Raw genomic sequence first — 27,851 nt, forward strand, 5'->3', positions numbered from 1 at the left:
CCCCGTGAGGAAAAAGCGGTAGAAAATGAATGAATGAATAAAGTCCTATAAAGGAGCAAAGTGTGGGACTGCTAAAAAAAAAAAACCTCAGCATATATTTGCACAAGTAAGCTCATTTTTACACAACATGACCACAAGACTAACGCCAAGGAAGGGGAAAGGTGGTGATCCCGGCACAGCCAGCAGCCATCCACAGCTACCTGCACCCAATTACGCCGCAAGCAAGCTGTTGTCCCTGTGCCGCCCCCGCACTGGGGGATATAGCGGCAAAGGCGTTGGATGAGTGAAGGGAAGTCAGTGCCTCAAGAAATTCCCCCTTGACATGTGGCCAATCTTAATCCTTAATTTGTTCCACCTTCTGTCAAGTACATGCCCTTGAAATCACTCCATGTAGCTGTGGTGTACCAAACGAAGTTGTATTTGTATTATTCTACATTTTCCTTTTTCCATGCATAGTGAAGAGCTTCCTACCTTGCATGCATTTCCATCCCAAGAGAGGAAGCAATATATTATTGCAAGTGACTACTTGAACGCATGTGCTGTGAACATATACATATGTATGGAGTGCCATCTTGACTGTTGTGGGATGAAAGCAATGGCGGCTATGTACAACAGACAGAGGCAGTGTCTCAGTGGATCATGCAGTGTGTTTCAGTACACTCCTGATCAGATTTTTTGAAAAATTGCACGAATTTAAGTAGAGCTAAGTAGAGCTTCTGAATGCAAAACAAAGAAATTGGAATGAGATAAAAATGTCCTAATGTCATAATTTTTCAACGTTATTCTTGTAACTTCACAATTTTTTTCTTGTAAATTGACAATTTTTTATTCTTAAAACGTTATTCTCGTAAATATGCTACTTTATTATTGTTAATTTACGTCTTTATTCTCCAAATCTCAGATTTTTAAAAAAAATTTTAAGTGTGGCCCTAAGACGTGGCCATAATATAAAATGATGAGCCAAATGATGATTAGAATAAGAAAAGCCACTTAGTACAAAAATAATACTCTTTGGTCAAGTTCATGTTTGCTACATGTTCCAAGTTTTACTCTTAACATTTATTTTTAAACTTTATTGCACCACGTATGTTGAATTATCATGTGTATAACATATGACAAAGGAATTGTGTAATTTTCACTGCTATTTATAGAGAAACTTAATTAAAAAACCTCAACAAACCAGGGATGAACAGCTTTTCGACACTTAGGAGACTTTGAAAATGAAAAAGCTGGGAAAAAAAATTAGAAATGAGGAAAATAAGATAAGATAAGATATACACAATATAGAAAAATAGATAATATAAACAACCAAAGTATTAACAAAATCAACAGATTTATATACAAATACAGTATGTAGATAATATGAAACGAGATGAGATATATGACCAGTCTATACACTGAGATCTTGCTAGTGAGTTAATATGAGGCATTATAGAAATACTTCACATAGAACTTCATATATTTGCATTTAGAGCCTTAATATTGCACGTGGAGGTTGATCAGATATTGCACAGAGAATGGAGTCTGGAGTAACTATACTGAATATAAAAACAAAGTATCACACAGATGTACATAGTGGTGTAGAAGTAGAAATATAATAAAAGAAGAAATATTCCGAAAAGTAATATTAATAAATTATTTCCACCCCATTAAAAGAGCTTTTCTGTCATTGTTGTCTGAATCTTGTTCCTTTGCATCTAAAATAACTCATCCTGACTTAGTACAGTCATGGTTCCCTTATGCCTTTAAGTCAAACGTAGACACGGATGGTGATTCCTCAAACTGGATTGAACTGTCAAAAATTGGCCATGAATATATGACGTATATTCTATCACACGTTCATTAATAATAGAGGAAGCACTTGGTTGGAGATGAATAATTCTCATTTGCTTCGTCTTTTCTCAATTGCGTTGACCTTCGATGTAATGAATTTCCTCAGTTTCATCATGAACGGCCATGTGTGGGATTAGCCGGTCCTATTATTGACAGCTCTGTCAGTATTCAGTGCAAGTTTAATTTACAAAAATCTTCACCTGATAGTATCTGGTTCCTTCTCATGCAATGAGCTCACTTGTTGGTGAAAACTACATTTTTTTTCCGCAGAAGAAAGAACATTTGAGCTCACAAGCAGATGCAGTTGACAAGATCGACAAAATGAAAGATAATTTTTACTGGTCACGTCTCATACACACACACCATTCAGTCCCCAATGGCCTGAAAAATATATTCATATTCCAGCCATACCCACTATAGGCTGAATGTCAAACTAGGGGCTGAGGCTGATGTGCCCCTGGATACAGAGCTATACAAGGGCAGCTACTCAATAAGTATGCATGAGTATTATATTTATATGAAATGTGTTAAATATAAAATCTAGGAACTGAGTTGTGGGGCCGTTGTGCGGCCCCAAATCTAAATATTGGTCTTAATAATCAGACTAAGAATAAGATAATAATCCTGACTTGAGCCTTCACATTTGCTTGATTTGTTCCATGAATTATTAGCAAAAGTTAAGGTTGAAAAATCGTGATGATCACATTTTATCATGTCACGTTATTATTCATTAAACTTTACTCAGGTTTCTGCTTGTTAGCTTGTTAAACCGTGAGTGGATTTGATTTATTAATGAAAACAAATTAATGAGATCAATTAAATCTATACAGTGTTAATATTTTATGAGCCCCGGATCACTCTTCATTGAAAAAATCGGGCCTCGTCGTCAAAAAGGTTATCTGCTCTAAGTGATACACGTTCTCTTGAAAAAGTAGTCATATTTTTTTCTTTAAATTAAGGTGATTTAAAGTGTTTGTTTTTCATAGCCAATAGTGGACGTGCAACCAGAAATTTGGGACCTTTTCGACCTTAAACAGCACCCCAGGCCAAAGCACTTATCATAAATAAAAATTGACAGCTAATCTACGTATGTGATTGGCATCGGCAGATTTCACTCATGGATGAACCGGCAGCATAAAACCCCGATTTGAGCATCCCTAGTATTTATGGTTAAAAATCATGATTTTGAGCGATTGCTTTTATTATATGAGCTTATGTGCCTTTACAGTGTCTTTTATTCTCATTTATAAATCCATTGACAAGATTTATGGTAACTTTATTCCCCAAATGGTATCATTTGTCAACATGGCCGTATATGAAAGGTGAGTGCAGTAATGAGTTATTATTAATGAACCTTTCAGTGATCCCTGATGTTTACGATTACGATCTTCACAGTCAAGCCCCGGTGCTTCCCTCAGAGGGAAAAAAAATCCACCAGCTGTGTAAATTATGTGCAATAGTGTGGCAAACGTTTTTTTTTTTTTTTTTAACCGTCAATATTAATCGTAATTCACCCATGAGCCGACCCACATGAGCTTTGTGCAAATGTCTCCTCAAATGACCCTATGAATGGGTACTGCACCTCTCTGATGATGCATGATACTTCTTATTTTGATGTACTGTATGACATTACACTCATACATTATAAAGGTGGCAGACAAAGTACAAATACAATGTTGTGCCTGTCTCACTTTTTTTACCATATCCGTATGAAAACAAACGTATTATGGAGAAGGAGGAGCTGTCTAGTTTAATGTTCACACACTCACCGCATTTCATTAGATGACTGCGGATGTTTCTTCCTGCAGGCTGGAGAACCTCCACTCTATCTCCATCATGATGGGAACAGCTTGGGAGGAGAATATTAGGCAAGAGAACCTTTTCTTTTAACCTTTTTGATGACGAGGCCCCATTTTTCCAGTACAGAGTTGCTAATAATTCATGGAAAAAAATCAAGCAATAAAAGTCAGGCTTATTAAAAAAAAGACCAATATTTGGATTTAGATTTCACTGGGACTGGAACCGCATTTGTCTTCAGTTTTTCGTTTTAAAAACTTCTCCATTGCTAGTTGTAGTTGAACGTCATCTTCTGATCTTCTGTGAGCTTGTTAAACAACTGACTGACACGTTACCGCCACCATCTGGTCGGAAGCTGCACTGTAACTGAACGTCTCATGGATAACATACAGTAGCATAGCGGCTAGCCTAACGTGTACCCAGAAAAAATGATTACGTTTGATTAATGTTCATGTTAAAGGTTAAATAACTGTTAATAGTTATCCTCCCTATCCGTGTGGAAGTGGTAAATTTTTGGCTATTTAAGTTTAAAGGAAATAACTTGAAGGCTACCGTTTAGGTCGCTAGCTCTCTAGTTTGCGAGTTAGCATGTGTCTCAAGACCCTGCAGTGTGCAATATGTTGTAAATAAAAAGAGTATAAATGTGACTATAGTCGTGTTTTGTCATGTCTACAGGGCTCTAATAATGCTTTGTTCATTTTAATCTGAAAAAAATAATTTGTCTACCCACCAACTATATGTGGTTTCTTAAGTTTTTATTATTTGCCGTTTTATTATTATTATTATATTTATTTATTACTGATTGATTTTCTTTATTCTTGATTTGTTTATTTATTTATCATCTTATTTTGTGTAGAAATATAAGATATTTGACAACAGTGGAATGTTTTATCAGAGCTTTTCTTGTAGAAAATCGGAACCAAAGCAAAGTTTATTCATTTTTCCGTTTTTTGTTGGTTTTTTTTGGGAAAACCTGATGCGGCCCAGTCTCACCCAGACCCTAGCTCCAGTGGCCCCCAGGTAAATTGAGTTTGAGACCCCTGCTCTAAACGCTGCAGGTCTTGATTAAAAGCTCACTTTTATGAACCGGCCTGTATAAATGAAGATGCCGAACGTGTCCTTTGGCCGTATTTTTACACTTCCGTGGGTAGTGTGCTGTGTAGTGGCAACCTTTAGTGGATCATTAAGACCACCAAAACCACAGAGAAAGCACGAATCTCCAATGGCATGTTGCGTGTGTCAAATCATTCATTCTGGTGGCCGGCCAAGATGCTTCCATTGTTACGGATGAACACTGGCCGCCCTCACTCTGCAACCCACACAGACATCAGACAATAACACAGCATTGATTTCTCCGGCTCTGTCTCTAAAATGTACTGGAATCTGAAATGAAATAATATTTTGTTACAACATAGACATAGGAATCGGTATGCATCGTTTTAAATTTGCTAACCTGACCGGGGGTGCACAAGTTCATGTTTTGTATTTTCATAAGTCTGCTTACTGAGATGTAGGAGGAATAGTAGGAAGTCAAAGTCAAGCTAATCCGATTTGATGTTTACTCAGGAGTCTCACACAGGTAATGACAACATCTTAGCGTCAATCATACTACTGTACGTACAGGAGGCTATAAAACTTGACATGTACTTTTCTGTTTTTCACCATCATCATAATCTACGGCATACAAGCATACAAACACATCTGAGCTTTGCGGTTGCTTAGTTACTTTATAACACACTGTGAATTGTACTACAGTATATGATGTATTCCAATGTAACGTGTATGTATGTTGAAAATAAATGAAACTATTACCATAGTCTGTTTGGAATAATTTAAATAAACACTCAACATTCTTGCTGGTGGAATAGAAACAAAATATAATTTGCTATTTGTTGGCAAGCTTCTCTGGAAATTGACATAATGGTCATTAGGCATTGTGCATTAAACTATGTGCAATTTACATTAGCATCTGTTTGGTAAAATGAATTAATATATGGTAATGGTAATGGTTTTATTTCATTTGAACATGCATCAGATTACAATTGAATGCATCACATAATCAGTTCACAGTTCCACATGTCCAAAAGGAGTAGGAAGAAGCAAAGCTTATTAAATCCTACCCCTCCATCTGGTACTTTTACAATCAGTAACTGTTACATTTGTTCACTTCCTGCTTTCCATAATACAAGTTGTTTTTTTTATAATGTACCTCGTACCGAAGTACGAGGTGATATGACCATACAATGACATAATGGGTATTATTTTAGCTGTTTGAAGATGAACTATAGTAAAGTCTCGTTATATCGATATCGGTTAAAACGAATTACTACTTATTACGATACTATTTTCATTTCCCGGCAAATTTCTAGTCTTTTATGATATAATTAGCTCCGTTAGTACGATACACGGTTATTATGATAATCCGGTTACTAGGATGCCCTTTTCATCTCCCGCCAGCCAATTTGGTCTGCTTATATCGATACAAAAGCAGCTTAAATCAATCTTTGCTTAAGGATTTCAATACCAAAAATTATTTTTCACACTTCCACCACCAGAGTGCAGCACACACAGCGAAAAACACCCGTCCCTCGCGCCTACCCCTCCGGGTGGCAACACCTTCCCTATCGATAGTTCCGGGGTGAATTATGTCCCGGTAACCGGTAATCACTACAGCGTAAGTTTATTTTTATTTACTGTAGTACAAAATTTATTGTAGTACAAAAGCATGCTAGGTACGCAATCCATGAACTCAAGGAGAAAATTACATGCCATATCAAAGATCCGGCCACTTTTAATGCAGTTCGGCGCAGGATCGGATATATGGATAGTCCGGTTATATCGGTATTTTTTCCGACTCCCGAGAATATCGATATAACTAGACTTTACTGTATATCAGCAATAAGTATTTGTGATTTTAGAAATAAGGAGTTAGTATGTTCTCTGTAGGCGGCATTATGAATTATCCTTACTGACCTTTTTTGCAGTAGTTTTTATTACTCATGGTGCTCAGCAGCCTTTTCTGTGTTGCAGTGAGTTTCAGGTTCAATGTTTATAACCACATATTGCATCTTGTGGTAACAGTCATGACGATGGTTTGATCATAAGTTTTGTTTAGGCGTATTTAACAGAAAATGTTGGGGAAACTTTGAAACATGTGTGATAATGCATTAAATTAAGGGAAAACACAGCATGTTGGCCACAAAGAATCTCTGTGTGGTGTTTGCACGACCTCCCCGTGCATGTGTGGGTTTTCGCCGGGTACTCCGGTTTCCTCCCACATTAGGTTAATTGGCCACTCCAAATTGTCTATATTTGTTTGTCTGTATGTACCCCGCGTCTCACCCGAAGTCAGCTGGGATAGGCTCCAGCATACCCCTGTAACCCTAATAAGGATAAGCGGCATAGAAAAAGGATGGATGCATTACCTAGAAAACAGGAAATATGATCCTGAGATTGTGCTTTTTTTACTTTGCAACAACCTGCCGTCTTGGGTGTGAGGTTTCTATGAGATGGCTGCTTATTGATTATACTAAATAATTTATGTGAATGTAAAAATAACACAATCCTATTTTTATGCATGACATTGGACATATTCATGCACCTCTTCACAACATTCAAGTCACATTTGTCTTAAGCCCAAAAAGATACTGTATGCATGCAATGTTTGGGACAAAAAACAGACACAAACTAAACGCTATCATTTTTGCACTATGCATTTTAATATTCTGGATAGAAATATATAATCACACTTCTGCCCCTGAGAAATATGTCATAATAGAATTGTTGGCTTTTGGCATGTTTACTATTAAACTCCCTAATGGCTATAATTATGATAATGGCTTATATTACAGCTTTAGTATTTTTTTTTTGCCTGCCAGAGCATCAGAAGTGTGAAATGTTTGCCCACTAACTGATTTCTTTTTCTTTTTTGCATGTTAGTCCTACTCAAATGTTTCAGATCATCAAATAAATGTAAATATTCAGTCTGTCAATGACAACACAACTGAACACAAAATGAGTTTTTTTTAATGATACTTATTATTAATGGAGAGACCTACTAAATGGTCCTGTGTGAAAAAGTCATTGCCCTCCCCTGTTAAAACATAACTGACATTAATCGAGCTCTATCAGCCCATCAGATCAAAATTACCCCACGAGTGCAGCAACGACTCACCCAAGAGGTCACAAAAGACCCCGCAACAACATCCAAAGAACTGCACTGGAGGGGCCTGCCGCCTATCACAAAACTAGACATGAAAAGTAGAGGGAATAATGCGGTGTGCTCAATTGAGATTCCAGTCTGGAGACATATTTGGTCACTGCATCGTCTTCACCTTCAGCTTGCTCAGCAGGCTACTTTCCAGTTCCAGTTATCTTGGAAAATTGCCAGGAAATGTGAGCGCGCGCAGTCAATTTGGGAGATACTGTATTCTTAGATTGCATGCTTGGCAGAGAGGAAATAAGACACTTCTAAGAGCGTTTACATCAGTAACTGATTTATATACAGCAGCACTTTGTCCTTGAGTGGGAATTTTTCGATAAACATTAAATTACTCCTACTATGACACTGTGTGAGGACTATAAAAGTGACTATCCAGACTTCAAGCATGCAGCAAAGTGTCATTTTCTCCTTACAGTACCTTGTGTTTACTTTAAAACGTTTCATCTTCTGTGTGTACGAGCATAGACAATTTGGAGTGGCTCCATGGTGACAAAGAAACCAGTTTCTGGTTTTCATTCATTCATTTTCTGTGATGCCGCAACTAAGTTTGCGTGGGTATGCTGGAGCGTATCCCAGCTGACTTTGGGCGAGAGGCGGGGTAGACCCTGAACTGGTCGCCAGCCAATCACAGGGCACATATAGACAAACTCACACTCACTCACACTCACATTCATACCTATGGATAATTTGTGGTCGCAAATTAACCGAGCATGCATGTTTTTGGAATGTGGGAGATAAAAATCCCATGCACAAGGAGAACATACAGAGAATGGAACCCAAATCTTCCCTACATGCTAACCAGTTGGCCACCAGTGTTCAAACTAGTCTTTATGGTATGCGGCTATCATTGTGCAATTTAGAAACAGAGTTCTGTCTCCCTCTTGTGGTTAATACTTGTTAGTGGAGCATAATGTTTCTTGCTACTAACAACACACACAGAGACATACAGTAGTACATTCTTAGATGAAAAAGTTCCAAAATAAAGTTTTGGGTTTCTGCTGCCCAAGGGAGCTCAATTTATAATTTTATTTTAGTAACACAGCTCTGAATTCCTGGTGGCGTCTCTACTTGCACAAGACCCAATCAATAGATTGCCATTTTATTTAATCATTCATTCACAGGTCTTGTTACAGAGAAAGATTTTATCTTCGAAAGCAGAAGTCGAACGATTCACTTTCGACAAAGTCCCAGGCTGTCAGAAATCACTCGCTCAGCAAAACAGTCTCAGTCATGGCGTGAAAACAAGAAAAAAACAAAAACATTCCACAGCAACGCAACAATGTATAAAAACAGATTAGCCACTCTTACCGGAGAGCTGTTTACGGTGCCGCAAAGTACGCTGGGAACCAGGAAGTGCTCCCACTGACATTTGTAATACAATATAATACTGTAAAAAAAAATGAATGAACAAAGACTGACCTCAGTAGACAAATTGGGTTAATATAGATCCAATATCATGCTAATTTCTCACCAACGAACAGGATCTAAGAGCACCACAGCGTTTTTAAATCCCGCCCTTTTCCCCTGCTTATTGTGAACACAGCGACGCCGCCAAACATCTTGACCAACGTCTTCTGTCTTTCTTTCCAAAGAGTCGACTCTTAAAGCCTGTTCGTTCACGACCGACACATCGACATCATTCACACCTTTTGCAAACACAATGAAGCAACTGATCTTCACAGCTGACTTCTTATTGTTTTGTTGTGTTGTTGGGGGAAAAAAGTGTACCTGAACCTACAACAAAAGTGATCATTATCTTCATAAAAGCAGAATTGCTGATGCAACTGGATTTCACCTGAGCGTAAACTGGAATTGCAACGTACATGTACAGGCATGAAAGTGTCATAAATCCACCCTAGTGTCTCTTTCCCAGAGGGATGGATTTGTGAAACAAATCTTTTGTTGAGCAAATGACTGTTAAATATGCTCACCAAACACTTGCTCACTTTATTATAAACATACTGAACCTAGTGGTTCAAATTCATTTCTGTTCATTCAATAATAAAAATGATGCTAATTCGGGTTATAGGTGAGAGGTCGTCCTTGGACTGCCTGGTTGCCTGGTGGCCTGGTTGCCAGTCATCACAGGACGCATATTGTATAGACAAACAACCATTGTCTCTCATATTCATATCTATGGACGTTTACATTCACATCTCTATTCAACCCAGTGCTTCTCAAATAGTGGGGCGGGTAATGATTTTAATTTTAATCTGAAAAAAATAATTTTTCTACCCACCAGCTATATGTGTTTTATTATTTGCCATTTTATTATTATTATTATTATATTTATTTATTTGTTACTGATTGATTGATTTTCTTTATTCTTGATTTGTTTATTTATTTTTTATCTTGTTTTGTGTAGAAAAATAGATATTTGAGAACAGTGGAATGTTTTATCAGAGCTTTTCTTGTAGAAAATTGGAACCAAAGCAAAGGTTTTTTTTTTGTTTTTAATAAATGCATTTTTTTTTTTTTTTGGAAAACCTGATGCAGCCCAGTCTCACCCAGACCCGAGCTCCAGTGGCCCCCAAGTAAATTGATTTTGAGACCCCTGCTGTAGTGGTTAGCATTTTGGACTTTGGATGCCCAAGGTTTGAATCTCCACGAGGCATCCGTAGTATAAAGGGCTCAAGCCAAAAATCAGTATGCGGATCATAAAAGATCCACTGTGGCGACTCCGTAATCAGAAAAAAGCCGAAAAAAACAAAAAAACTGAGACTGACTGTGTCACACCACAGCATGCATGACTTCGGCCATGTTTGTTAATCTTGTTAAAACCTTGTTTATCTGCACTGTGTAAAGAAAAAAAATTCTGTCCTGCCACAACTGGTTTATTCCTCCATCCAGCCGAGGCCTGCAGCCAGATGACATCATGCTCCAGGAAGTAGAACACAGAGGGGAGGGCAGGGTAGACGCTAAAGACTTCGACAGTGCCACACAGAGCACTGCCATTCATCCAGCACACCCTGCACACGGTCGGCACAGAGCGGCAGCACACAGCCCAGCAACATGCGCGAGATTGTTCACCTGCAGGCCGGACAATGTGGGAACCAGATTGGAGCAAAGGTACCCTACTAATACATGATTTTTTTTCACTGCGTCTAAAGCTATGAGGCCATACTAAATAGATCAACATTGTGTTAGTGTGATCTCTCACACACATACACGTTTGAAACCTGTCAAACCAGGCCGAATTTGCATATGAAAATAACTGACATTTGTTGTCCTTCTGTATTTAATGTAATTTTCAACATCACGTCACACTGAACGCTGTTCACTATTTTTTTAAGCCGTCTTTATATATTGTGCACATTTAATTTTATTTAATTGAAATTTATTTAATGAATGTTGTATTTTAATGTATATTTTACTCTGTTTACTTGCTTTTTATTCAACTCCATTCTTCTGTAAAGTATTTTTGAGTATTTTGAAAATATACAAATAAATTTGTATATTAATTTTAAATTTTAAAATTATTATTATTATTATTATTATTATTATTATTATTATTATTATTATTATTATTATTATTATTATTATTATTATTATTATTATTATTATTATTATTATTATTATTATTATTATATTATTATTATTATTATTATTATTATTTTTATTATTATTATTATTATTATTATTATTATTATTATTATTATTATTATTATTATTATTATTATTATTATTATTATTATTATTATTTAAAGCACTGATACAGCTGTGGAATTTCAATGCAGTTGGCCTATCAAATATCATGTACTATATCATTTACACACCCTTATACCTTTAACATAGTAAATATTCAAAATATATATGATTCAGATTTGTAATTGATGATTGTAATATTCTAAAGGTTATTAAATTCATTCATACATAATAAAGCAGTAAAAGCTGACCGAGTACAGCATATACGTATGATAAACAATAAAAAGTAAATTTGCAAAATCCCCTGATTGACACTCCAATACCAGGAAACAAACCAGAAACTTAACTCCTGGTATGGGAGCGTGAGAGTTATCTGTGAGGAAAGCGTCATATCGAGGATGTCCCCCCCCCCACACCCCCCCACTCCTTCAGGTTTTGCACCCAAAATGGACCGCCCCTGACCCAATTTGACTTTGTTCCAGTCGTTAAACTGTGGGTTTGAGACAAGTCCTTCCTGTCGTGTGTCAGGTTAGGCCTGTTTTGGATTCCTTTTCGAGGGCATAGTTGCATGATGATGCACACAGCATGCACAGCCTAATGGTGGTGGCTGTCATAAAGCATTCTTAGCTTAGTGTAGTCAAACAAAATGTACTACTCCCAACTGGTGCTTGAGAAATGAGTTCCAGTATAGCCTTTGGAGTATCTCACAAAATTGAGTGGTGTTATACTCACTTTTGTACTTGAAATAATGATAATTATAGATATCATGGGCGGCACGGCGGACGAGTGGTTAGCGCGCAGACCTCACAGCTAGGAGACTAGGGTTCAATTCCACCCTCGGTCATCTCTGTGTGGAGTTTGCATGTTTTCCCTGTGCATGCGTGGGTTTCCTCCCACATTCCAAAAACATGCTAGGTTAATTGGCGACTCCAAATTGTCCATAGGTATGAATGTGAGTGTGAATGGTTGTTTGTCCGTGAGGAAAAAGCGGTAGAAAATGAATGAATGAATGTCATATAGATATCATGTTGATATTAACTAATATCTGTGTGTGAATTGCTTTGTCTGTACCAGTTTTGGGAGGTAATCAGTGATGAGCATGGCATCGACCCAACAGGAACCTACCACGGAGACCTTCCCCTCCAACTGGAGAGAATCAATGTCTATTACAATGAAGCTTCAGGTCAGGATTGCAAAAACACAGTTGAGACTCCAAACCTGTAAATCTGCTGTTTGTTGACTTAATTGCTAAGTTTAATAGCGTATCTGGTCCCCAGGAGGAACATATGTCCCAAGGGCCATCTTGGTGGATTTGGAGCCAGGCACAATGGATTCCCTTCGGTCTGGCCCCTTCGGCCAGATCTTTAAACCTGACAGCTTTGTCTTTGGTAGGTCACTCTTATTTAAGCTCCTTCCTGATGGTTTGTTAGAAAAGATCATAATACGGTAAAACCTTTCCTTCCAGGCCAAAGCGGGGCAGGCAACAACTGGGCCAAGGGACACTACACAGAGGGAGCCGAGCTAGTGGAGAGTGTTTTGGATGTGGTTCGAAAGGAGGCAGAAGCCTGCGACTGCCTGCAAGGGTTCCAGCTTACACACTCTTTGGGTGGCGGCACCGGCTCCGGGATGGGAACCCTGGTCATCAGCAAGATCCGCGAGGAATACCCCGACCGCATCATGAACACCTTTAGTGTGGTGCCTTCACCAAAGGTACAGTTCATGTCACATTGTGTTTCGTTTTGTGAAACAAAGTGTGAACTGCTTTGATTGCATAAAGTTATTTGAAATCTGGTGAACAAGATGCACCGGTGTTTAAGCCGCACCCACTAAATTCAGAGGAAAAAAATTATATTTTACACATGTATTTAATAAGCCAAACATGTTCACGTCATATAATTGCATAAAATGGTATATTGTGGCTGTGGAGACCAGGCATTTCTTTATTTGACATGAGCTAAGTATGAGCTATGGAAAAAAAAAACAAATAATGAGCTTGTCAATCTAATGGCAACTGCAGGAGGTCATTACTCAATATCTGACTCACGGTGTCAACTTACAAAGTCATCACACAGCAACTTAACGCACAAAAGGTAACTTGGAAATATTAAAATACAAGTACCAATAAAGTTTAAAATTGAAAAAAAAAATGTCATCCTCGCTCTGGGCTTCTGTGGTTCCCTCTGGTGGACAGAAAGAGCACTGCAGTGACACCCATTTATTTTCTATGCCGCTTGTCTTCCAATGACTGCTTTTCCTGGACGCAGTGCATTATGGGAAAATGTTAAAATAGTGTTTTTTTGTATTTTAGACTTGTATTGATTGATACTTGTATTGTGTATTTCCTAGGTACCTTTTGTGTGTTAAGTTGCTGTGTGATGAGTAAGAAATTATATAATTAGAAATAGAATAGAAATAGAGTAATTATACACCAGAAATTATGGTACATAGCAGCAAGAAGGAAGCATGCTAACATACACACAGACAAAAGTGTAAATGCTTTGCTTGCAGGTGTCCGACACTGTGGTGGAGCCCTACAACGCCACCCTGTCTGTCCACCAGCTTGTCGAGAACACAGATGAAACCTACTGCATCGATAATGAAGCCTTGTATGACATCTGCTTCCGCACCCTCAAACTAACCACGCCCACTTACGGAGACCTCAACCATCTGGTCTCTGCCACCATGAGCGGCGTGACAACCTGCTTGCGTTTCCCCGGCCAACTCAACGCAGACCTCCGCAAACTGGCCGTCAACATGGTGCCCTTCCCTCGACTTCACTTCTTCATGCCGGGCTTTGCCCCACTCACCAGCAGGGGGAGCCAGCAGTACCGAGCTCTCACTGTGCCTGAACTCACTCTGCAGATGTTTGATTCCAAAAATATGATGGCCGCCTGTGATCCCCGGCACGGTCGCTACTTGACCGTGGCTGCCATTTTCCGCGGCCGCATGTCCATGAAGGAGGTGGACGAGCAGATGCTGAATGTGCAAAACAAAAACAGCAGCTACTTCGTCGAGTGGATCCCCAACAATGTCAAAACAGCCGTTTGCGACATCCCGCCTCGCGGTCTTAAGATGTCCGCCACCTTCATCGGCAACAGCACCGCTATCCAGGAGCTGTTCAAGCGCATCTCTGAGCAGTTCACCGCCATGTTCCGACGCAAGGCTTTCCTTCATTGGTACACCGGCGAGGGCATGGATGAGATGGAGTTCACGGAGGCAGAGAGCAACATGAACGACTTGGTGTCGGAATACCAGCAGTACCAGGATGCCACCATTGAGGAAGTGGACTTTGAGGAGGAGGAGGAGGGAGACGAGGAGGTGGTCTGAGCCGGCCTTTATCATGGCTTATACGATATTCAAACCCTTCCAAGCACTTCAGCTCTGCTTGAGCCTGCCCTTTCTCTGATTTACTTATGACCTTTGCCCTCTTCCACCAGTCAAAGTTCACTGAGTGGCTGCACAGGTTTTGATTTGCTATGGTTATGGTTATGGTTATGGTTCAGCTATGGCTATTGGCTTTTTGCTGCGAATGTTAATTTGTTATCAAAAAGATGCAAACAGTTTCTGGGCTGAATATGAAGCGTGACAGCTGGAAAAAAATTGTTACATTTTGACATTGGCTTCAATAAATGCATTAGACATGAAAGATCTACGGGTGTTCGGTATTCATATTGACCAATAATAATAATAATAGATACATTAATTCATTCATTTTCTACCGCTTTTCCTCACTTTTCCTATCCCAGCTGTCTTCGGGCGAGAGGCGGGGTACACCCTGGACTGGTCGCCAGCCAATCACAGGGCACATATAGACAAACAACCATTCACACTCACATTCATACCTATGGACAATTTGGAGTCGCTAATTAACCTAGCATGTTTTTGGAATGTGGGAGGAAACCGGAGTACCCGGAGAAAACCCACGCATACACGGGGAGAACATGCAAACTCCACACAGAATTGGCCGAGGGTGGAATTGAACCCTGGTCTCCTAGCTGTGAGGTCTGCGCACTAACCACTAGACCGCCGTGCTGCCCAATAATAAATACACAAATAATAATTCATTCATTCATTTTCTGCCGCTTTTCCTCACAAGGGTCGCGGGGGTTGCTGGAGCCTATCCCAGCTGTCTTCGGGCGTGAGGCGGGGTACACCCTGGACTGGTGGCCAGCCAATCACAGGGCACATATAGACAAACAACCATTCACACTCACATTCATACCTATGGACAATTTGGAGTCGCTAATTAACCTAGCATGTTTTTGGAATGTGGGAGGAAACCGGAGTACCCGGAGAAAACCCACGCATGCACGAGGAGAACATGCAAACTCCACACAGACATGGCCGAGGGTGAAGGGTGGAATTGAACCCTGGTCTACAAATAATAATTTTTACCCCAAAATATTGGCAGTACATTTCAGTGTAGTCATTACTCACTCAACATTATTACTACACTAATACTTTTTTGAGCATTACTGTCTTGGTACTGAATGGTACTGTTTGCTATTTATTTTCCAGAATGAATCACAAGTCCACTGGTTTTATGTAACGAGATCATCTTATCAAAACCAACTGACAGCATGTAAGGATGCAATGCACATCCCCCAATGCTTTGAACGTGTCATATGCTCATACAAATATTGTGACACAAGACTGACATGAAGCAGGAAGTGTTCAGACACAGGCAGCATACCGCTCTACTTCTTTTGTTCGTCTTCCTGAAAACCGCCGAACCGACTTAGTCTATGCAACCTACAGATGGACACAGTCCCATTAAGATAGCATGGCTTCCAGACTCAGGTAAGTTCAACATGTGCATCAGAAAGCACAATGTGTTTTGTTTTTTTTTTTGGTCATTTCCTCTCACAACTAACAACTGAATGTTTCCTGCAGTGAGTATAGCAAATGACTTTAATCTTCAGTTTAGAAGAAAGTACAAACGACTGTGTGTTTATCCCAGCCGACCATCATTTGATCAATTGTAATCACATTCAACCCTTCAAATGTACAACGATGGAGTCTGTATAAAAAAAATATCACACATCACGTCTGATCATTGCCTGCAAGTAGTAACATTTGGTTATATGTAAACATCTATATTCACAGACCAAACCCCGAGCGAACATTTATTGTATTCTTTGAGGCAACTTGTCCCGTAGCCAGAGACAAAGGTGAGTACTCTTTGCCCGCCTGATTTCTGCCTCCTTTATGTATCGCAGAGGCTTACTTGAAAAGCTATTTTAAGCTGCATTGATTAATGTGCCTCAAATATATATATTTTTTTCTAGCATAGGTTTTTTTCATGACTACATAATTATGTACTGATACTTATAAAGCATCACAATCTATACTGAATGATAAATGACGGCACTAGAAGTCTGTACCAATGGATACTTCCTGTTCTGTGGTTTGAAAACCGCATAGTCTGTCCTGTTGTTTAGAAGCAGTCAGTAAATGCAGTCTTTCAACTGACATGACCCTAAATGGGCAAACACTTTTTTATTAACATTCCACAGTGGTGTTTGTTATGTTTTTGCATGTTTGTCACACTTACATGTTTCAGATCACACAACTGAATGCAAAATACACTTTTTAAATAAAATGTTTTATTATTCAGGGGGGAAAAAAAATCAAACAGTAAAAATGATTGCCCCCTAAATCTAATAACTGGTTAGGCCAACCGTAGCAGCAGCAACTGTAATCAAGTGTTTGTAATAACTTGCAATGAGTCTCCTTCAGCGCTATGGGGAATTTTTTCTCACTCATCTTTGCAGAATTGTTGTAATTCAGCCACATTGGTGGGTTTTCTAGCATGAACTACCTTTTTAAAGTTATGCCACAACATCTCAATAAGATCCAGGTCAGGACTTTGACTAGGCCACTCCAAAGTCTTCAGGTGAGGTTATGGCCGGACATTCTCCTTCAGGATTTTTTGGTAGACAGCAGAATTTCTGGTTTCATTCATCACAGCAAGTCTTCCAGGTGCTGAAGTAGCAAAACAGCCCCAGACCATCAAACTACCACCATATTCTTCTGTTGGCAATCATTTTTTCACACAGTGCCTTTTAGGTTTGGATTGCCCCCCCCCCCTCCCCTTAATAATAAAAACATGCATTTTGTTTTTAATTGTGTTGTCATTGCCTACTAATATTTGAATTTGTTTGACGAACATTTAAGTGTGACAAACATGCAGAAAAATAAGAAATCAGGAAGGGTGCAAACACTTTTTTACACCACTGTATTCACAATACGATATCTTATCTACTTTTAGATGAATGCAGTAAATGAGCCACAGTATGTATATTCGTATCCGTGTGACGCAGAGAGTCAGAGTAGCAAGCTAAGCTCGCCAGAATAGTGATATTCATATTTTATGAGTGCTTGTTTTTGTCATTAGAAAGGGTTGTTTTGCATGTCGAGGAGGCCATCCAGGAAGTAATCAAGAAGGGACTATCACATTTTATTCATCACACTTTATTCATGGACATTCTTGATGAAACGATGAAACAGACGTGTGGCGCTGCCCGATTCCTTTCCTGATATCATGGCTGATTTTGGGCGCAATTTTAAAAAACATGCGCAGTTGTGCCTCCAATGAACTCAAATATTGCCAGCTAAACTATGAACGCTTCCAGAGTCATCTTTGTGTATGTAAACATTTATGATTATAGCCCAGCCCCTCTCTGACTGCTGTTTGGATTCATTAAATTGCATACGGGTTACAGATCCAGACATAAGTCTCCAGTTTCCAGATGACTTCAGAGATGAGGTAACCACTTATTATTATTATTATATATATATATTATTATAGTTCAATGATGCATTTATCACACAAAATGACATCTATCTCTTATAGGACTGTTTATCCAGGTTTTGCTTCCCTTACGACATACAAAGGTGAGTTTGCTATCGTCATGTCTGGATCACCATTGGCTTGTGTGGACCAGTTGACTTAAAAACTACAATTTATGTGAAACGTTTTTGGGTTGAGGCATTATAAAATAACCAGAAACTATTACATTTGTGCATTTTCTCAGTTACGTATGTTCAAATCAAATCAAAATCAAATCAACTTTATTTGTATAGCACTGTATTACATGTTGGTGTGTGGCTTCACAATTAAAGCCATTCATTGCCATCTACTGCCGTGTTCTTGTCAAAGTGTGTTTTGCTGATTGCAGAAATATTGGAGAAAACCTTCAACACTACTGAGGGCTATTGTAGTTTCTTTTACTCTAAGTACTTTCTTTTTTATTCAGGGTGAGAGAGGGAGTGGCTGTGCAGCACTTTACGTTTGTGCTCACAGACCTTGACGGATGCCAACGCTTTGGCTTCTGTCGTCTTAACAACAGAGCTCAGACGTGCCTCTGTATGCTCAGGTATGAACATGTCTCACTCCAAGATTGAACTGGATGTACGTATGACACCATGATTTCATTACAGTTACCTTCCATGGTTTGAAGTATTCTATAAGCTTCTCAACAACCTTGCTGATTACATCACAAAGGGGCAGGTGAGTTTGTGATGAAAGTGTATTACAAGGGTGTCCAAACTTTGATATTGTTTCATTTTTCCTATATTTCATTTCTACAATGTGATGTAAGCCATTGAAATGTCCCCTTGTCCGCAATTGGGACGGTACTGGTGTATTACTTTTCCGAAAAGCCTTTTTGCATGATCACGTTTGTCTATTCAACAGACCAGTGAGATGAAAGTGATGCTCACTGGCCTCTACAAGCAGTCCATACCACTGGCGGCTGGATCGATCACACTGCAGATGGTAAATCTAAAACGCCATAACGGACACAGGAGTCCCATTTGATATTATGTGCTACTTTCTATATATACAGTTGTGTTTATGATTTTTCTGAGGGAGAGCAGGTATTGGTCAGCACAGATGTGCCCCATCCTGAGGTCCGAGAGGTGGTGAGTCCCAGGAAGATTCATGTGGACTAGAGTATAATTCCAACTGGAGCCAAATGAGTCTGTTTGTGACTTACGCTTACTCACACTGCTAATCAAACTGTGTATGATAACACCAAACTAACACAATCAGCAGAACAAATCAATTGTCACATATTGCATGTCTGAATCAGCGAATCAATTACATGCAAGAGACTACTCTCACTATCCCTGCATCTTGACTGTGTACTTGAATATGAACCTGATGTCCTTGAACTCTCAAACAAATGCTGATTTTTATTTTTTCTTCCATGAATGACAACTTTGTGAAAATATTAATATTGAATCTTATTGATTAGGTTCCATACTTCATTGCTCCAGACCCTAGAGGTCTTCCTTCCATTCCTGAGAATGTGAGTATTTCAGATCAAACTTAGTTTTATACAGCGTTTTACTTGCTAACAGCTGTGTGCATGTTTGTGGTGTACCAGAGGAACTTGACAGAGCTGATAGTGGCGGTAGACGTGGCGATCATTCTGCAGCTCTACGCCAGCATGCTCTTTGAGAGACGCATCCTCATTTTAGCTTGCAAACTCAGCACCGTCGGTCACTTTTCTCTTTGTATTTTTTGCATTCAATTTCATATTTCATGAACTCAAACTTAACAGTACGCTAATGTGTTGCTCGCAGTTGACATCGTGTGTGCACGCACTTGGGGCTTTGTTGTACCCCATGCACTGGCAGCACATTTTCATCCCAGTTCTTCCACCTCACCTACTGGACTACTGTTGGTGAGTCTCATTGTCTCTCTGTTGCCTGCCTGACTTCATATACGTACGTCATATTTGTTCATTCCTGTTACAGTGCGCCTATGCCATACCTTATAGGCGTCCACAGTAGTCTATCTGAGGTAAAATAAAATCGTAAAATAAAAGTATTTTAACAAATCTGTAGCGACCTGATAATGACACTGTGTTTGGCAGAAGGTGAGGAGTCGTGGGTTGGAAGAAGTAGTCATTTTAAATGTGGATACAAACACATTGGAAAGCCCCTTCAATGACTTGAAGAAGATACCTTCAGATGTGGTAATGGATCCTGTGTGTGTGTGTGTGTGTTTGAAATTCAAGTGTCATGGTTCCCATTACGGCGGCACGGCGGTCGAGTGGTTGGCGCGCAGACCTCACAGCTAGGAGACCAGGGTTCATTTCCACCCTCGGCCATCTCTGTGTGGAGTTTGCATGTTTTCCCCGTGCATGCGTGGGTTTTCTCCGGGTACTCCGGTTTCCTCCCACATTCCAAAAACATGCTAGGTTAATTGGCGACTCCAAATTGTCCATAGGTATGAATGTGAGTGTGAATGGTTGTTTTTCTATATGTGCCCTGTGATTGGCTGGCGACCAGTCCAGGGTGTACCCTGCCTCTCGCCCAAAGACAGCTGGGATAGGCTCCAGCACACGACCCTCGTAAGGAAAAAACGGTAGAAAATGAATTAATGAATGAATGAATGGTTCCCATTACATTTTGGTGACCACTTGGACGTAATCTTGCTGGGATAGGCTCTCAACAGTTTAAGCAGTGTAAAAAAATGGACGAATGGATGGATGGAATAATGACACCCCAAAATTTGTCAATGCATATTGAATGTTTACTTATATTTTCATGATAGGTCCACCTTTCCTTTGATCGTGTTATAGTGCTAAATGTATATTTTTCCCTCAGACGTCTGGACTCAAGCTGTGTTTGAAACGTCAGGCGGTGTCTCCTGGTTGCGGGGTCTCGCGGGCCTTCCTCAAGTCCCAGTCGCTGTTGTTTGGAGGATACAGAGATGCACTGCAGACTCTGGAGGTCAGTTTATTATTAACACAGAGTTAGTAGAATCATATTCACAGATACAATATATGCGTATGTAGATAATTATTGTGAATTTTCAAAGTTTATGGTTATGGTTGAGTGGTTAGCGCACAGGCCACACAGCTATCTATGAATGTGAGTGTGAATGGTTGTTTGTCTATGGTTTGCAGTCTGCAGTTTGAGATGTCAGATATGATATATTAAGAATGTCTAATCTCTTTTTGGCAGGGAGGCGAGATCTGCTTCAATAAAGAGTTGTTCCTAGCTCACAAGTCGCCCAGTATGAAGCGGTTTCTGCAGAGTGCCATTCATTTACAGTTTTTCAAGCAGGTACTGCCCTCTGTTGGACAGATAATCTAATTAACCCCTCCAAAAATAATTTACTGTATAATCATTCAAAATAGCTAGCTAGCTAGCTAATCATTTGACATCCATACTTGCTAGCTAGCTAGATTTTAGTCGTATTAATAAGTTTTCAAATTAATTATGCAGCTCAAAATGAACTGAAAATTTAAATTATGTTAAAAGATATCACACATGTCTGAAAATGTGTGTATATACATTATGTAATAGTAGCAGAACATTTCTATGGAGGGCTGCATTCAAGACACCACGTAATTTAAGAACAATTCACATTTTCAGTGTACATCACGTCACGTTTTGAGTGCTTCTTGCAAAAAAAAGTGACGTTAGGGAGCGATGTGAATATTTCTGAGTATTTCTGTTTATTTACACTACACATACACTCGCAATACAGATGTTCTTGTGATTTACATAGTTTCAGTGAATGCAACTCGCTGTTGTCTCGTGACAAGGAAGTATCGTTCCGTGGACGAATGACGAGAGACGGGTTAGTGATAGTTTGATGTGCTATACCACTAATGCAATATTTAGTAACAATATTTCAGTATAAATCAGTTGGAGATACATATAATTGCTGTGCTGTTGATGTTCAGGTCCGAAGGTTATAAAACAACAGCAGAGTCTGTTTGACTGTAATTGATATGTGACTCGCGTTTGTAACTATAACGCACTATTTCTGACAGCCTTAATAGATATATACATAGAAAGATAGATAGAAGGGAGGTAAAAAAATATGGTTCCTTGCTCTGTCAATATTTGCCCCGTCAATATTTACCATCAGTGCGGTAACAGCATGCATATTTATTCAGGTGAACTGGTGCGAGGTGAGTTTAGGTCAACGCTTTACCTTGCACATATACTTTCTTTATTTTATCCCAGAAGAATATGATTTGGAGACAGAGACATTGCTGAATTAAAGGGACAGTCACATGTTTATTTTGTGACATTTTTCAGTTCATTGATGGCCGTCTGGATATTCTGAACACAGGAAAAGTCCCGCAGGACCTTTTTGAAGAGGAGATCCTGAAGTGTGGAGCAACAGGCATGTGCACTTTTGAGGGGGGTTTGGATCTGTGTCAGACTTATTTTCTTTTTTGTATCATTTTTTTTGCAGGGAAGAGTAAATCTTATCAAGAGTTAGTTGGTAGCCTAAAAGTAAGGTATTTTAATAAAAATAAAAAATACAAATAATTTATTGCATTGCATGTTATTGGATAATTTGACATTTCCTTGTTTTGTATATTTGACAGAAAGGGGGAGGAGCGCTGATCCTCAACTTTAGGTCCAAAACAAATAATATAATGGTGAGTGCAAGCTGGGTTGTGTTTACTGTGCGTAGGAGGGTTTGGTCGTGTGTCTGCTCTACTCCAACAACTTTTTTTTTTTTTTTTACAAGACAAAGGACATCAGACATTCTGGTTTGAAAAAACGGTTGAAGCATAAGGTGAGATCATGTTTGCAATGATACGCAGCAATGAAACATTTTTAGCTTTTACACTTTCTGACCTGTGTGTGTGTGTGTGTGTGTGTGTGTGTGTAAGGCAGGCTGACAATGAGACACACACTCTTCAGAGAGGTGGATCTGTGTCGTACCACTGTGCTCAATCGGACTGCCTGCAGAATCGCCTGCCAATAACACAACACTTTGGAATGGTAGCAACCGCACAATGACAAACACCACCTGTCAGTTACATGAGAGAAATGTAAAGCACAACGTCAACTCTTGCTTTACTAATATGTGTTATTTTGCACCTTTGTCACTGCTCGTTGTTCGATTGCGTTACTCACCTGATCTACATCAGTCACGCCCTCGTCGACCTGTTAAATACGGCATCACCCAAGACGAGAGCAGCTCAGTGGTTGGTGACACTTTGACCAGGTGAGGAACATACACATGTCGACAAAAGTATTTGGATACAATTTATCAATTTATTAACCAATTCTGAAATTATGTGTGGAGACGGGTCATAAAGACATGTTTGGATGAGTATGGAGGAACTTGAGAACCCAGAACTAAACCCTATCAAACAAATATATTAAAAGGAAATGTGTAAGGCGGCTGCATGGTGATTGAGTGGTTAGTGTGCAGGCCTCACAGCCAGGAGACCCGGGTTCAATTTCCCCATCGGGCATCTGCGTGGAGTTTGCATGTTCTCCCTGTGCATGCGTGGATTTTCTCCGGTTACTCTGGTTTCCTCCCACATTCCAAAAACATGCTAGGTTAATTGGCGACTGCAAATTGTCCATAGGTATGAATGTGAGTGTGAATGGTTGTTTGTCTATATGTGCCCTGTGATTGGCTGGTGACCAAAAAAATTCTTTACATTTTTTACCAAAAATTTGCAGGGCCATGAATGCTGAATAGAATGTGTAGGGCTCCACTCTATTCCATTTCCTGTAGGTGAAATTGACCAGGTGTCCCAATACTTTTGTCTAATATTGGACTGTATTTATGCCACATGGATATTGTGAGTTGTGTTTATGTATCAGGGCGACATCTGAGCCAGTACAGCAGTGTGACTCAGAGCTTCAAAAGAATGAAGAAGAGGAGGAAGAGTCACTGACGTGTGATCCAGAGGAGATGGATCTGTTAGGAGAGATCTTTGACACGCTCAGCACCCGCAGCTTGCATGACCGTGGCGTGCTGTACGGCACACGCAGCCTGGATCTGTTTGGACCAGACAGTCATGACTATATTACAAAGGTAAGACAATTTAACTGATATACACAACATTGCAGGTGAAATAACAAAATGTCTGCTATTCGTTAATTTTTGATTGATCTGATTGATTTGATTTAAAAGGGGACCCATTATGGTCATTTTCAGAATGAGAATGCACTTTATTGTCATTTTACGTATAGTAGAATTAAATTACAGCAGCTCCATTTTCAGTGCAAGACAGTATGACAGTACAAAATATAGAAATTAGAAGAATAAATAGAATAAATAATAAATAAAGAAGGATTTAATTAGTCCCAGAGTCCGCGGCTTTAGTTTTTTCTACTTTCTTTGAGTGGTTTAAATGACACTGTTCCCATCCGGGAGGTGGACAAAACCCACCACGCATTGATCAGGGGTCCCGGCAGGACCGAAAGAAGGCGAAAAAACCCCCACTTTTCTGACGCTTTGTTTTTTGCCCGTTTTTCATGTTGGGAATCAGAAACTCCAACCACTTCTGCCTGATGCTTTCCTCTTAAGGAAAGCTCAACAAAATTATATTTGTCTTACATTGGAACACATTTCTTTTGTGCTATTGCTAACACAGTGAACAGCACTAACCAGAGAGGGGGGAGGGCAGGCCTACTGTGTCTCTGGGCATGCCCATATAAAGAAGACATCAGCAGAACTCCATGTTAGGAAAAACTCTGTAAAATATAGTGTGCAGAGCCATCCAAACATTTATAGGTCAAAAAAAAGAAAAGCATAATAGATCCCCTTTAACAATATGTTTGTTAATGTGGTTTGAATATGCCCCTCATTTTGATCAATAAACTAGCTAAAATTAATTAAAATTAAATCAACTATTGCAATCAGCACACACTATAATAAACATCCATCCACACATCACCTTTACTAATTATACATTATTTGCCAATGAATGAATCCTAATGAAGTGTCTAGTGAGTGTTAATTGGAATTTGATGGAACTTTTGCTCCTCCTCTTGTGTTTTCAAGTTTGGTTCAGCCAACCCAAGCGAGGAGAGCCTCTCTCTGTCCATAAGTGGCAGTGGAAGCATACATAACTGGAATCCTGAATCCACAGGGGATGCGGCACCTCCCACGGACGACTTTTACTGGCTGAGCCTTGACACAAACACAACAGCCAAGGACGAGTCAGCATTTGAAAGACAAGTACAAGAAGAGGAGCGAAGAAAAGTTGACGATAAAGAAGAGGAAATGAAGGACGCCATAAATGAGAACCACGGAGGAGAAGCGCATGGGAGCTCAAATGAGGTAGAAAAAAAGGAGGAAGCTCCGGAAAGGAGAGTGACTTTTGGACATGGTTCTCTGGAGGAAATAGCTGCACAGAACAAGAGCGATGAATCAAAAATGACGCACAATGTTAGAAACAAGACAGGGAAACAACAGGGCGGGGAAAAAACAGCCAGAATGCAGGAGGATGTAGCAGAAGACGTCAATCTGGAGGAGGAAAGTCAAAAGGTGGGCTGCCAGTCTCAAACTCCTTCCGACGGTTTCTTGGAGAAAAAGAGGACTGAAGAGTTGGTCAGGATGGATGTGCCATGCAAGAGCAGCGAGAATGTTCAATCATGTCAGTCATGTGACCCCAAAACTGAATCGGACACCATCAGCTGCAAGGAGGGAGGCCCGACTCCTATCAAGGTGTCAGAACTCAAAAAGAGATTTGAAGCTCAATGGAGCAGCCACACTGGCTGACTGGAAGAGACCATTTACAACTTACAAAACAAAAACTGACAAATAAGGCAGCAGCGGTGTGCACATCATTCTCTATTTATGTACACATTTATTTTTTTGTGTTTCATTTTTTCTACAAAAGGTGAACAAAGTGCATTCTAGTTATTATCTATCGATATCCTTCATGACTGTGTGCAGTGTAAAACATGTTTTGTCTTTTAATAGCGATACATAGTGTGCAGTAAAAAAAAAACTTCAGTTCAAGTCATTTGGTACACTGAGAAGTAGGACTTACAGTGCGTCAGAGGATTTGTGATGCAAAAGTCAAGCTTGGCTCATCACCAGGATGAGTGGCAAGTATCAATCCAAAAACTGACAAAGGCTCAATAATGGAGTTCGTTTGTGTGTGGCATTAATCATATGAGGCGTTCTTCCTTGGGTAAGGGGAGCGGCAAGCCGGACTTTTCAGATCGCGTGCCAACCTGTTTTCTCTCCTCATCGCTGGGCCGGTATGTTCCCTCCAGCCTCCTTTTCTTCTTGATGACACACAGGAGTAACATCACAGCCAAGCAGAGAATGAGCATCACAGTGGAGATGAGTGCTGACACCGTGGGTGGGATGGTCGCCTGCATCGCAATGGTGACGGAGAGCTGAGGAGGAAATATCACATGTAACATGTCAAAAACACAAATTGTTATGAACCAATACAGAAAAGTCATTTCTGAAAATTTGTGGATTATTTTGAAGTTATTCTATATTATTTCTATAGTGCAATGTGGCTGCTATCATTTAGAACTTGCTGGTGGTGCTACTTGCATGACCAACTGCAGAACCACTGACCACCAATTGCAAAAGAGTAGAGGAAGTGTACCAAACGTGTAGGTGTTAAAGGGGACCAACTATACTCATTTTCAGGACTTTGTATATAGTTCTGGATTTCTATAGAGCAGCTACACACAATAATCCGCACAGAAAACTTTCTAGATGCGCTTCTTCCAGCAGTGTTTCCATGGATTTCCTACCTCCTGACCAAACAGTCTATAATTTATTCCACCCCCCGGCCCTCCTCTTGCCAAGCCCACTCCACTGTGATTGGTCACACTCCCAAGTGCTCCCGAGGACTTCCAGAAACATTGGTCTGCGTTTACCGAGTGAAGGCAATCTTCAGACCACATTAAGGAATCCCGGGTTGCAGTGAAGTCAGTAACATATGCTTTCACACAACCAATGTTAAAAATGCTATGTAAAACTTTAACTGTGCAGGAAATACAGGTTGTCCATCAGAGACAGTTTGACCTTGGAAAGGATTATTTCTATTTCCTTGATTACCTATGAAAATAAAAAAATCAACAAGCTTCTCAGAATGAGTTGTATATGACTTTAGAGTTTACAGTCATGGATCCAATTAGAACCTGACCTACAATCCAAGTTTTAGGGGTACATGTGCAAGGATGTACTGTACCATCATTTGATGCAATAACGCAACAATGTTACAACTTAACTGAATCGTCGTGACAAAATGCCTGATGAGGGTAAAAACAACTATAATTAGACAATGATTGATGCTTTCATAAGACTGTGGTGGCATGGAATCTTACACTGGAGCGAAGTGTGCCCATCAGTATAGTATTGAGTATGATGTCAATGTGTATATACAATGTGTGTGCAAACTCTTTATACCACCAGTGAAGACAAAACCAATTTCCACCAATGTTTAGACATAAACCCAAGGAAGGCTCCATTACATTGTTGGGAAATGTGGATAAAAGGGCTACTACTGAAACGTATTCTTAGAGTTTGAGTCACTGTGGCATCAAAAGAATGGTCCACACCGCCCAGAATCATAATAGCACACCCCTTTGT

The 27,851-nt window shown here is 39.7% G+C and overlaps 2 protein-coding genes across 3 annotated transcripts; both read left to right on the top strand.

Annotated features, from left to right (window-relative positions):
• The first annotated feature begins 10,760 nt into the window (after positions 1-10,760).
• On the top strand, positions 10,761-15,145 carry LOC131136780 (tubulin beta chain-like). Its single transcript, XM_058084020.2, has 5 exons — positions 10,761-10,921; positions 12,572-12,680; positions 12,775-12,885; positions 12,963-13,207; positions 14,006-15,145. Exons 1-5 carry the CDS (start codon positions 10,865-10,867, stop codon positions 14,822-14,824), a joined length of 1,341 nt encoding a protein of 446 aa, XP_057940003.2. The 5' UTR covers positions 10,761-10,864; the 3' UTR covers positions 14,825-15,145.
• A 451-nt stretch (positions 15,146-15,596) lies between these two features.
• Positions 15,597-26,807, top strand: dennd1c (DENN domain containing 1C). 2 transcript variants are annotated; one of them, XM_078793196.1, is made up of 22 exons: positions 15,597-16,297; positions 16,604-16,668; positions 18,223-18,266; positions 18,354-18,394; positions 18,757-18,876; positions 18,941-19,010; positions 19,197-19,277; positions 19,370-19,423; positions 19,759-19,812; positions 19,891-20,001; positions 20,090-20,190; positions 20,264-20,309; positions 20,383-20,484; positions 21,119-21,244; positions 21,479-21,580; positions 22,568-22,768; positions 22,864-22,917; positions 23,010-23,057; positions 23,159-23,266; positions 23,416-23,492; positions 24,104-24,317; positions 25,290-26,807. In XM_078793196.1, the coding sequence occupies exons 1-22, from the start codon at positions 16,281-16,283 to the stop codon at positions 26,007-26,009; spliced, it is 2,556 nt and encodes an 851-aa protein (XP_078649322.1). In that variant the 5' UTR covers positions 15,597-16,280; the 3' UTR covers positions 26,010-26,807. The 2 variants fall into 2 exon arrangements, with proteins under 2 accessions (XP_078649322.1, XP_057939849.2); XM_058083866.2 differs by lacking the exon at positions 19,370-19,423 and having other exon boundaries at positions 15,598-16,297; positions 22,568-22,655; positions 22,728-22,768.
• Positions 26,808-27,851: the final 1,044 nt, after the last annotated feature.

The sequence above is a fragment of the Doryrhamphus excisus genome, linkage group LG9, assembly GCF_037039965.1.
Source record: "Doryrhamphus excisus strain RoL-2023G ecotype Guam linkage group LG9, RoL_Dexc_Guam_v1.1, whole genome shotgun sequence".
Lineage (NCBI taxonomy): Eukaryota > Metazoa > Chordata > Actinopteri > Syngnathiformes > Syngnathidae > Doryrhamphus > Doryrhamphus excisus.

Coding starts and splice junctions, on each gene's coding strand:
- LOC131136780 (XM_058084020.2), top strand. CDS start 10,865: ATGCGCGAGATTGTTCACCTGCAGGCCGGACAATGTGGGAACCAGATT. Junction 10,922..12,571: donor GGAACCAGATTGGAGCAAAG/GTACCCTACTAA, acceptor TGTCTGTACCAG/TTTTGGGAGGTAATCAGTGA. Junction 13,208..14,005: donor GTGTGGTGCCTTCACCAAAG/GTACAGTTCATG, acceptor CTTTGCTTGCAG/GTGTCCGACACTGTGGTGGA.
- dennd1c (XM_078793196.1), top strand. Junction 19,813..19,890: donor TTCCTTCCATTCCTGAGAAT/GTGAGTATTTCA, acceptor GTGGTGTACCAG/AGGAACTTGACAGAGCTGAT. Junction 23,493..24,103: donor GTTGGTGACACTTTGACCAG/GTGAGGAACATA, acceptor TTTATGTATCAG/GGCGACATCTGAGCCAGTAC.